Source organism: Clytia hemisphaerica, unplaced genomic scaffold, assembly GCF_902728285.1.
Source record: "Clytia hemisphaerica strain Z4C2 unplaced genomic scaffold, Clytia hemisphaerica genome assembly, whole genome shotgun sequence".
NCBI classification, from domain to species: Eukaryota; Metazoa; Cnidaria; class Hydrozoa; order Leptothecata; family Clytiidae; genus Clytia; species Clytia hemisphaerica.
Genome location: NW_027104356.1, coordinates 608439 through 620399, shown reverse-complemented (window position 1 = coordinate 620399; position 11961 = coordinate 608439). Strand labels below are relative to the sequence as shown.

The 11961-nt window shown below is 36.2% G+C and overlaps 2 protein-coding genes across 3 annotated transcripts; one reads left to right on the top strand and one right to left on the bottom strand.

The window, feature by feature from the left end:
- Positions 1 to 4805: 4805 nt before the first annotated feature.
- Positions 4806 to 8206, bottom strand: LOC136818238 (uncharacterized). Of its 2 annotated transcripts, XR_010848217.1 has the most exons (4): positions 8091 to 8206; positions 6689 to 7950; positions 5230 to 6537; positions 4806 to 5144 (listed from the first exon to the last, which is right to left on the bottom strand). XR_010848217.1 is itself a non-coding variant. In XM_067074613.1 (3 exons), the coding sequence occupies exons 1-3, from the start codon at positions 8183 to 8185 to the stop codon at positions 5516 to 5518; spliced, it is 2379 nt and encodes a 792-aa protein (XP_066930714.1). In that variant the 5' UTR covers positions 8186 to 8206; the 3' UTR covers positions 4806 to 5515. The 2 variants fall into 2 exon arrangements, 1 of the variants encoding a protein (XP_066930714.1); XM_067074613.1 differs by having other exon boundaries at positions 4806 to 6537.
- Positions 8207 to 10463: 2257 nt separating this feature from the next.
- Positions 10464 to 11843, top strand: LOC136818184 (uncharacterized). Its single transcript, XM_067074540.1, has one exon. It carries the CDS (start codon positions 10511 to 10513, stop codon positions 11525 to 11527), a length of 1017 nt encoding a protein of 338 aa, XP_066930641.1. The 5' UTR covers positions 10464 to 10510; the 3' UTR covers positions 11528 to 11843.
- The last annotated feature ends 118 nt before the right edge of the window (positions 11844 to 11961 follow it).

Below are 11961 nucleotides of genomic sequence, written 5' to 3'. Positions count from 1 at the left end.
TAGTATTTCGTTTCTTCCTTATTTTTATGCATGACCAATGGCGCTGTGGTATAGTTGCCACCACTAACCTGATAGTAACACCAGAAGATTTTTCAAATTTTAATTTTTTTCTTCAAAACCTATCCTATCTTGTAGACCGTAGAGCTTTGTTCCAGGCGTCCGCGCTCAATAGGATCGATCATCGGAACGGCTCGATGACGGATCGATATGTGATCGATGGATTACTTATCGATCCGGATAGGAGATCGATGGAAGATTCAGCCATTAAAAAGTCTTGAGTATCGAACCTTCGTTAGCAACTCCAGAAGATTTTTCAAGTTTTAATTTTTTTTTCAAAATCTATCCTATCTTGTAAAGCTTTGAAAAAGAAAGAAAATGAGGGGTCATAGGCCTCCAGAGGATTAGTGGTTGTAAAGATATTCAAATTTTAGTGTCAAAAATTTGACTAAAAATGTCAAAAAAAAGGTTAGGAAAATAGCTTGGAAAAATTCAAAAAATGTGTCAAAAAAGAAAAAAAAGAAATTTTCCAGTCATGCTTCTTAAATTTTGCATATCTCTTTTTCTAGTGTAGCTAGAGACCTCAAATTTGGAGGGAGAATTCTTTGATGGTGTTAAAATATTATTATATAAAAATATTTGTAAAATATTTAGTATATTTATCAAAATAACGAAAGATACAGAAAGATATATCTTTTTTTGAAAAAAGAAGACATTGCATTGTTTTATTTTTGTTTTTGAAGAAAATAGCTTGGAAAAGGTTGAAATGAGTCAAAAAAGGTGGTAGGACCCATTTTCAAGGGGCCTCTGGAAATGGAGGAACAAAAACTTATGAGTAAAGAATAAGTTTTTCTGAAAGGAGAAACCCCAAATGAAAAGAAAATCCATTTCGGCAAAAATAAAAACTTTTTTTTGGGACATTCCCATGTTAAAGAAGCAAAAAAGTTAAAAAAACTACATGAAAATGAAAGAACTAGAATTAGCGATTGTGATTTTTGAATTCCTCACCCTTTTTCTGATTAACATACAAAGTTTCAGCCTCCAAATACATTTTCCTCCGTTTCCAGACACATTTGTTCTTCGATAGTTGCCAATTTTTTTTTCTCCTGTCGGCAAACAATTTTCAAAATGTTGAAAAACGTTCGGCATTTTACCAATTTGCCGTCTAGCCCGTGTCCACAGTGTTATATACCGCTGGAAAGCTAAGATCACGGGTTTTCATTTAGTAAAAACCGGAACGCTTTAGCATACATAGAAAAGAAGTTCCAAGGGTTCAAAGTTCACGGAAAAATGAAACATTTGGTTTGACGTCAACAAAAGTTGCATGACTTCTGGAGTCGCTACCTTCGTTGATCCATTATCGAGCTAGTATTTCAATCGAATATATCGATTCGTCATCGATCGTTAATCGATTCGTCATCGATCGTTAATCGATTCGTCATCGATCGTTAATCGATTCGTCATCGATCGTTAATCGATTCGTCATCGATCGTTAATCGATTCGTCATCGATCGTTAATCGATTCGTCATCAATCGTTAATCGATTCGTCATCGATCGTTAATCGATTATGCATCGATTATATATAAATCGATTATGAATCGATTATAAATCGATTATGCATCGATTATAAATCGATTATGCATCGATTATAAATCGATTATAAATCGATTATGCATCTATCATGTATCGATCACATCGAGCCCGTAAATCCTCGAATAAGCTTATTTAATTTTTCAGGCTCTAAGGGGGGGGGGCTTATTATATTAGGTACCCAAGAGTACCATATCGGCCATTTTTAAGCTGGCCCCCTCCGCTTTTTTAAGTTCGGAGCTAGGGCTCAGGCGAAATTCCTTAATCTAAACCTTCCAGCAGATGTTGAAAGTTTCCCCGACCTTTTCCCAGAGCTTTCTTAGCGTGTCGAAAGAAAATTTCTACATCGGGTGCCAGATAAGTACCGATAAGTAAATCCGGTTTGACGCCATTAGATCGATATGGATCGATTAATCAATATAAAAAAACGGTCGATATTTTGATTGGATCGATAGAGGTGTCGATAGGTAATCGATAGGTGTCGATAGGTAATCGTTAGGTGTCGATAGGTAATCGATAGCGAGAAAGATCGATTAATATTAGAGCTCGTTTTTTGAAAGAGTCGATAGGGTCGATAAGATCGATAAAAGATCGATGATAGATTGATGATAGATCGATGATAGATCGATAACTAATCATAAGCTTAAAAAAATCTTGAGTATCGATCCTCTATCGATCTCCTATCCGGATTGATAAGTAATCCATCGATCACATATCGATCCGTCATCGAGCCGTTCCGATGATCGATCCTATCGAGTGCGGACGCCTGGTTTGTTTGAACTAGCTGTATTGTATAAGGGTTGCGAAGTGTTCCAGACTCCACCTCAATTTGCAAGTTGCTAGCAAAATAAGAGCAGTTAGGAACATTTGGCGAGTTCCTATACGCGGCCGCAATCAAAAAAATCATAACAACACTCATTAAAAAATGGCGTTCGTGTCTTTTCTCACTTTTTTTAGCCTGACGATGTAGCAAACAAAGTAAGTATAAGCACACTGTGCTTTTAATTGGCTGAAATTTTTTTTCGCATCGGAAAAACTTATTCAAACTTTCAGCAATGATTGACCAAACTGTTATAATGAAAATTAATCAGCGCATTTTTTATCTTCTTACCTTCTTCATCTTCATTGAAGCACTCGAGGTTTACTGAAGCTAAGCACATAAGATGTTCTTATAATTATTGATATTCACTGAAACACCGTTCGTTGTGCGCTGAGGTGGAGTGCGTGACGTAACTCGCGCGGCAACTAACTCGCCTTCTGTTGGAAGATCATATTGGGCGTTTTGGCCTTACCACCCTCGAAGCAGCGGGCGCCTCTGTCTTTCCGCAACTCTTTCTACCATTTTAGATGGCCTTAACAATAGATCCAAAAGGGCGCCATAATCTTAGAATATAATTTGTTTTGGTCTCCGGCTTTGGGAAGTAGCAATGTTTTTGGTTGTTTTCGATGGGAAATGGTAAGAAACTTGTAAACCGGTAACCGCCTTACCGTCGACCGCCCGCATGCTCTTGAGACGACCCTGGACACCGCCGTACATTGCACGGTGGTGTGGAGTCCGATGGGTGTACGGTGGGCGGAGCCTAACCTATTTTTACCACCGTAAATGTCCCACCGTACACGAAAAATACCGCCATACATTGTACGGTGGGAAGTCGATCTGTGGCAATTCCTTGTACGGTGGGATTCTGTACGGTGGTGTTGTACGGTGTTTTCGATCTTACCTAAAATACCACCGTACACCCACCGGACGCCCACCGGACTCCACCACGCAATGTACGGCGGTGTCCAGGGTCGACTCTTGAGCCGCCACTCAAAAAAGTTCATTATTTCTTAAAAACTCATTATTTTCTTCTTTTCCTGTGCCAAGCTATCCAAAACACTCAAAGTGAATCAAAAATAACATCTTCGCTAACAAAATGTGCGCCTCAAGTAAAAAACATGGTTCCAATCACTCCGCGAATGGGGCGGGCATTTTTTTAAGTAGTGGGCGGCATCAAGGGCGTTTTAGAAATTCGCGTTTTAGATGCGTCTCGAACGCGTTTGAATTTTCGCGCATGTCATTTTGATTCCGAAAGTGAAAGCAGCTCGATTTCACGGTGGAATTCAACTTCGTTGGAGATTGGAAGCACCAGGTAGGAATAATGAATAATGAATAATGAAATTTTGCCGCATCAAATATTTTTTGAAACGCGACGGTAAACAGAACATCAAATTCCCATCGCCTTAGTGTAGACACAACTTTAATCCGGGGAAATGAAGCGTTTTCATAGGAATGGCGATCATGACAGTTAGCCTACTCGTGAGGTCTGTTCACCCCTTTATACTATATATAATAATGTTACTCTATAAATAACCTTGGATTTCGGAAAATCAGTAGCCGCCGTGGCCCAGTGGTACAGACTACGTGTTTCGTAATCGGAAACATGTATATAGGTTCGAACCAGGGTGAAGTATCAAAAAATTTTCTAAGTCTCCGTGCTTGTCGGTGCATCATGAAGATTTAGCCATAAGTCCACGCTGATAACTATCAAAAGTCTTTGTTTTTCAATCAGCTATTGCAGCTCAATAAATCAATGAAATAATTTGAAATAAAAAGTAAACAAACCTTGAACCTTTCATGAATCCAAATAAATAAAAGTATTCATTTAAAGTGAAGATTACATTTCAAAATAAAACGATTTGCAAACCAACCTAAAGTCAGTGTCTGCCGACTAAAATTTTCTCTGCGGGGTCACTGACAAGGAGTTACGACTTCAGACTTTAGATTCCAATTCTTGTATAGGCTGCAACTACACTGCCAAATGATCTGTATTACAAATACTTCCAAATGGGTCCATAAGTTAAGAAAATGAAATTATCATCTAGCATGGGGGTTTTGTTAGGGGAGGGACTATGACATAATTTTTTTGTGGACCATATACAAAAGTTGCTAAATATCCTAAAAACAGGCAAGAAAGTGAAATTTTTTATGGGGGACCCTTTTTAAGGGTCCCCCGAACCCCACTTTTGCGGGGCCCATAGCCCAAACCCGCCTACAAAATAGGCTTGTAGCAACTTTTTCAAAACATAGGCATGTGACACACCAAATTGTCAGAAATTTCATGTAGATTCCAAAAAACATCACAACTAGGGGTCAAAAATCAAGCTAGAAAAAGTTATAGCTATTTTTTGACAGTTTTTTTACGAAAAATAATGTAAAATTATAAAATTTTACCATAAAGAACACAATATGCTTTGAGCTTGAAAATATATTTACATACAACACATTGAATATCACTAAATGTACTGTTATAATGGTGTAACTGGTTAAAAAAAATCATTTATTGTTTGAAAATGTTCAATTTTGTTGTAATATCATCTGCAAGTTGTTTTGGTATGAGGCATCTAATTCTAACGGTGCACTGGTAAGCAACCTTTTCCACCTTTTTAATGATTTGTTCATATTTTGTATCTTGAATATCTGCTTCCTCTGGGAATGTCCATTGGCTGCCAGCTTTGTCCTTTCTTGAGAAATATGAAACTTTCAAGCAATCCTTGTCAACTGAATCTATCACACCTATGAATGAAAAGAGAACAGTTAGCATGGTTCTAAACTAAACTGGAAAAAGGATGGAAAAATGTTCCATTGCAACCCAACTCACCTAAATACCATGTATATTCTGTGCTATCCTCCTTTAGCCATGCAGCTGCTACATGCATTCCAGGAGTGTATTCGTTTTTCCCACGTTCAGCATCTTTAGATGGTTCTTCAATAGCGGCTACCTGATCTTCAGGTTGATCGATCTGTATTGAACCAAATGCTGTCTCTGAAAATATGAACAAGTTATTTTGATTACCCATGGCAGAGTAAACAAGCTTAGTCCAGTACACTCCTGACTTTCTTACTTATTATTTTTTTCTTTGAAACTGATATGATAATTATGATTTTCAGAATAGATAGATATTCTTTCTCTTACCTTCTAGGGCACACAAAATGTTTTTAAGATCAGCCATGGATATGCTTTTTGCTGCCTTCGCTCCTTCAAAGTATCTTTCTAAGCCATCCTGATAATCATCTGAGCTGAGCTTCTTTCCATTTTTCTTTAATCTGAACATTGCCTTGTTATCACCAAATCCTGAACAAGCCTTGGCATATCTAACTTCTCTATACATACGATCAACCTTCTCTTTACATTCTTCAAACGATTCCATGAATTTGATGACATCTTCTTTGCATGTGAATGGTCCAGGAATATCTTGACTTTTTAAAAACTGCAAATCTTTCAACCTTTTCTCTTCATTCTTTGCATTCAGTAAATCCTTTTCTTTGTAACCTTTTTCCTGGAGCTTTCTCATCTTCTCATTCCAATTTACTTTGATGGACTCAATTGCTTTAGATTGTGCCTTGTATTTCCTAAATTCTCCTGGTGAAACTTTTGCCAAAACATCTGCTGAAGACTTTATGACTACCTTACGTGATGCTGACTCTAAATTTCTGGATCCAACTCTAACAGTGCAAGCATAGTTGAAGCTACCAACATTTCTTTCTTCTCCTATATTGTGCACATCAACATATGCGTCAAGCTTCTCCAATTCATCAGAGGTTGCTGTCGAGATTTTGAATACATTTGTTTCGTCATCTGCATTCTTACCAAACCCAAATATTGCTCCTTTCTGATGATGAAATCCTTCTGCAAACTTCTCCAGTGCAATGCGAATGATCTTCTCAATCTCTTTGGGATATTTGTTGATGTTTTCCTGCAGCGATTCTAATAGAAATTTCTTCTTTGGAAGGGAATTTTCGAATGTGTCTTCAGAAACAAAGGTAAAGACTCTGTCCAATGTGAGGAGGCGGGAAGCTTGTATCTCTGTCAGCTCTTTGTAAAGTTGAGAAAAGCTTTTCAAGATCAGTGAATAATTTGTTTCTGTGTTCATCAACAATGCGTGATACGGTATTGTCACATGGATGCCTAGAAATGAATAGTGAAAGTTATGATATACTAAGACTTTACATAATTAACAACCAGTGGCCATAGTGAGGCAAATACAATTGTTAAAACACATCATTATAAAATGAGCTTCCAATGGTTAAACTTGATTAAAACTACCAATAGTACTAACCAAGTAAAGAGATGGCAGCAAAAATTGGTTTTAGGATTTCCATCTGTACAAAACTTCTGTCGATGATGGCAATGTTGTTTAGGATGTCAGAATACTTTTCAAGGTAGGCAGCAATGTCATCAATCAGATAGATCAAGCTGATGCAGCACACAGGCAGTCTGTTGAATCTGGAATCTTTCAATGAAAGTGAGACATTCTCCTTTGGTTGGATAAATTCCCCAAAGTGAGTGCTGTAGTTCCAAGGCTTTGCTGAGAAATCTTTGCAAATGAAATTTGAGAGGCATTTCACTGCCTTGATGGGAAAAGATTCTCTCCGAAAGTCAACATCAACATAGAAACAATCTGCCAATTTCTTCCCGCCAAGATGATTGTGAATCTCCTGACAAAGCTCTCTTATCTTCCTATCAAACATCATCAGCGGGTGGACATTGCAAAGCAAGGTTTTTGGAACATCATCAATAGCCAGTTCTTCACAAACAGACTCAATAACACCAATGTTATGTGCAGTGCTATCTGACATCACAAAGGAAATTTTCTTCAATATATCTTTGTTGCTGTACTTCCTATTGCTTGACGCAGACAGGATATCAAATGTTGTTATTTGCAGATCTTTTAATGTCTCTTTTGTTTCAGAAAAAACACCAAAGGTTGGAAGTGATCTTCTGACTCCATTTATGGACAGTGACTGCACAACATAGCTTCCAACTTGATTCATCCCTGAACCATCATTTGAGTAGACAATACATGTACTGTTTGTTTTATCCTCCATAATGTCCTCAACAAGAAGACCCAAAGCCATAGCCTCAAATAGTTTTGAATTTACTCTTGAATTTTTTCTCATTGGTAGAGTGTTGTCATCTATTTCTACATCACGACTGTATGACTTCCATTTCCCAAACTCATTTCTTCCAAATAAGTCATTTGCAGTTTCTCTCACAGCAGCTTCTGCCTGCTCATACGACATGTGGTAGACAGAAATGAATTTTTCAATCAGAACATAGTATTCTGGACGAACGCTTTGAAGACCGGAACGAATATGCCTGTATTCTAATGGGAGTGGATCATTGCTGATATTGCTGAAGACTGGTACATATTGAAATTTTGGTCTTTTCTTCAGAGGCTCTTCAGGTTGAAAATCATCATCCATGATGTCCTCCTCTCCTTCGGATTCAGATATTTCCTGATGGGAGTTGTTTTGAAAGAACTCTTCAGAGTAGGATTGGTTCGTTGATCGATTTAGTCTTTCAAGTTTCCGGTTGTGGCTAAAATGAATAAAGTGTTGGACTCATATCATAGAACCTCATTCAGAATAATAAGTATGAAAGCCTGTTGTTTTACACTTTTGAGCCCTTCTTGGAAATGACTCGTTTTACAAAGTGATGTCCTTGGGATATAAACCTACCTTATTTCCCACTTTCTATCAGTGTAAGTTGAACAGAAGTCTTTCCGGGGGGTTTGGTTCTGATTACTGTAAAAAATCCAGTCTCTTTCACACATCTTGACATCCCATAGGCTTTCTTGCTCCCTTATTCTTTCTCTTGAACCTAAAAATAACCAAAAATTAGTTTAATCACCCAAAATAGGTTAGTGCAGAAACAGTTTTAATAAGATTTATCGACTATACTATTGTAACAAAGATGAAAAACTCACCAATAATGTCGAACAAATTCCTTTGTTTGTTGACAAATCGCTCATATCTTTTCCAATATTCGCTCGATTTACTTGATGTGCTTCTTTTCTTCAATGTTGTAAAGTCATCAAATAACAAAATAATATCTTTTTCCACTGATCTTACGTCTTTGGGGTATACATTGCAGAAAATCCATTGCAGGACAACATCTTTTGCAACTTTACGTTCAAAGTTATCTCTTGCGCCAGGGTTTGACATTTTGACAGTGAGCAAATATTCCAAAACTTCAAGCCCATTTGGCAAAACACCCAGAGGAAGACACTCAAGAATTTCAATTTTCAAACAATTTTCGCATTTATTGCATTCCTCTTTCCACACCTGAGGTAATGTGTGATGTTCTTTGCAAAGAAAATAGTTCTTATTTCTTGATGTTCTTTTCAGCTTTGGTTTTGACTGTTCCTCATTATCAAGCTTGATATACTCCCTTGCTCTTGTCTTTAACACCTCTACTTCATTAAATCCTGTATCATTCATTCTCAATTTTTGTTTTCTCTTTTGTATTACTATCTATAAACAAAAAAGATTCAATTTACACTCAAAACTGGAAAGCATAAACTCAACATGCTCTTCTCTGCTTCTTCTTCCTTACTTTGTTTTGAAGCTACCATTTCCTTTTTCAAAATTTGCATTGTCATTCTTTTTGGCATTTTACTGACCAAAACACAATAGTACATAATACTTATTTATTAGTTTAAACTTTATTATTCCTAATTAAGTTATAACTACAAAACAATACAGTACTATTTAACAAAATGTTACTTGAATAAAACTTAGAAATTTGTCATTGAACCATCATGTCTAGGTCTGGGGTTTGTTCAATTTTTGGTAAGTTTTTGTAAATTTTCATCAAAAAGCTGAAAAAGACACAATGAAAACTTTTAAAAACTTTTAAATGCTTGATTTTTGACCCCTAGTTGTGATGTTTTTTGGAATCTACATGAAATTTCTGACAATTTGGTATGTCACATGCCTATGTTTTGAAAAAGTTGCTACAAGCCTATTTTGTAGGCGGGTTTGCGCTGTGGGCCCCGCAAAAGTGGGGTCCGGGGGACCCTTAAAAAGGGTCCCCCATCAAAAATTTCACTTTCTTACCTGTTTTTAGGATATTTAGCAACTTTTGTACATGGGCCACTAATTAAAATCAAAAAATTTTTCTCACAGTCCCTCCCCTAGTTTTGTTTTTAAAAACAAACTTCAAAATAAAATTGTTAATGAACTTGTTACTTAAAATATCACTAACTTACATAATTTATTTATGATATAACACCCCTTTCTTAAATAAATGGGCTCTTAAAGTCTTTAATGTTTGCCGCAAGAAGGGAGAAAAATTTAATTTGACCCCCGGTTTTTTTCTCTCTTTTTCTAGCTAGTTCCCGCGTGTTAGTGTAGACACAACTTTAATCCGGGGAAATGAAGCGTTTTCATTGGTCTAAAATCACGGATGGTCACGTGACCAGAATTTTTATCCAGGGAAATGCCGTGGCTGCAATGTTTTGCTTTAGTGAGTTTGACCATTTTGTTGATTTGATTTGAGCGGGTGAAATTTCTGTACAAAACAAAATATGGCTTCGTTGAAATACCGGTTGAAACACTTGTGGGATGGTCACGTAACCAGAATTTTTATCCAGGGAAATGCCGTGGCGGCAATGTTTTGCTTTAGTGAGATTGACCATTACCAGAACATGGTACAGTTGACGCTCTTTAATTCGACGTTCTGCTATTCTATGACGATAGGCTCCTTTATTTGATAAAATATAAAGTCCTCGTCAACAAGAAACTCTCATAAGCGACGCTCCCTTCATCGATAAACTCCCTTAATCGATGAAAATTAATTCCCCTTGAAGATTGAATTAGAGAGCGTCAACTGTAGTTTTAATCTCTTAATCTCTTACTTTGTGATGTATCATAATTAAAATTAAAATTGACTCTAACTATCTTTCTAAATTCGCTTGTGATTCATGACTCCTTAAGATATATTCTGGCCTTTATCATTTTATCAATTTATGAAAATTATGTCCTGTGAAACAGTTTTTGCCTGGGATTATAGACAGCTGCTATCTTGTTTTCTAATCTCTACTTTGATAATATATATTGTCCTTTATTTTTATTTAGCAAAAAAATTTATCATAAAGATGCAATGGAAAATACGCCCATGGAGATTGTTGATATTTTCATTGTTTTTTGCTATTGTTGTTCTTTACCTTTCAACAAGGACTTTAAATGGGCTGAGTAGTGAGAAACGCAGATTTTCATTCAGTGCTTGGCTTCAGGGAGAGGTTTTAGGTGTTTCATACGAAGACAGATATTGCAAAGACCTCAACAATGATAAAAACAGTAAATATCCACCAGTCAATGAAGTTGCTAAGCAACTGAATATCAAAGATGGAGAAACAGTATTTTTGAATGGTATACACTGTGGTGAATGGTTGGTAGCTTTGAAACAAACATTTCCAAACATCAAACTCTTTGGAGTTGATCAAGACAGGGAAGCTGTAGAATATGTCTCCAAACTCGTAAAAGGTAATTTCTCCACAGCTATACCTTACGAACTACAAAACCTCAAGTTTGACAATGTTAAATTTGACCATGCTATTATTGATGGTGTGTTATCAGTTTATTCACCGGAGTATCAATGCAAGACTATTCGACAAATGATTCCGATGCTCAAAGCTGGTGGCTCTTTGTACATTGGGAAAAACATTGAATCTTGTGATGGAAATACTGATATTGAGAGAGATCTTGAACGTTATTTACATGTCCAATTATTATCTAAATGTTATTGGACAAAGCAATGTTTGAAGGGTCGTAATGATATCGTGGAGATTTTGTATTCACAAGAGAAGCATATGTTTCCAGAACTTCATGAAGAAATCAAATCAAAACAAAGTAAAATGAAGGAGAAATTGTTGTATGATTTCTCAACATGTGCAACGTCAGTTTTCATCTACAGACATATTGTGCTACTCGAGCCTAATAAAGATTTGAAGCAAGATAAACTACTTCCAGAATCAAAACACGAGAGTGGCAAGCATGCTCACAAATGTACAAAGTCTCAATCAGTAAATTCAACCCAAAATAAACTGTTTGATAAGGAAGGGATAAAGAACGCAATAAAGGACATTAAACTACGAGGTTTGGACCCTGTTTGATTGAGGAATTTAAAATAGAAATGAGTATAAGAGTCAAGGCTTCAATTTATTTCATGTTGATTGTTACATAATTGTGTTTGTTTCAAGTTTTAGCCAAATAGGTTCCCTTGATAGGTTTCTTTTGAAGTATTAGTAGTAGTTTTCTCATTTTCTTTTTATACTTAACGAACAATTTTTATTTTGTTTGAGTATAAAAATGAGTCGTCACAAGGCTGCCTTTTTACATTATTATTTTAAAGTTTTTTTAGCTCTACATAGAAAATTATCTATACTTGAATTATTTTATGTTAAAGAAAAATTAAATTATGACTCTCAACCTTCTAACTTTTTTATGACTTTGTTTATTACAATTAATCGCATTTTTCAAAAAGCATCTTTTAAGAACTTTTGACCCCCTCCTTCCAAATCTTGCTTTAGATATTATATCGCTTTTA

Excerpts from the sequence above, each read along its gene's own strand:
- LOC136818184 (XM_067074540.1), top strand. The coding sequence starts at position 10,511 with ATGCAATGGAAAATACGCCCATGGAGATTGTTGATATTTTCATTGTTT.
- LOC136818238 (XM_067074613.1), bottom strand. The coding sequence starts at position 8,185 with ATGTGTGAAAGAGACTGGATTTTTTACAGTAATCAGAACCAAACCCCC. Across the intron at positions 7,951-8,090 it reads GATAGAAAGTGGGAAATAAG|CCACAACCGGAAACTTGAAA; the intron begins GTAGGTTTATAT and ends TATTCATTTTAG. Across the intron at positions 6,538-6,688 it reads TGCTGCCATCTCTTTACTTG|GCATCCATGTGACAATACCG; the intron begins GTTAGTACTATT and ends ATTCATTTCTAG.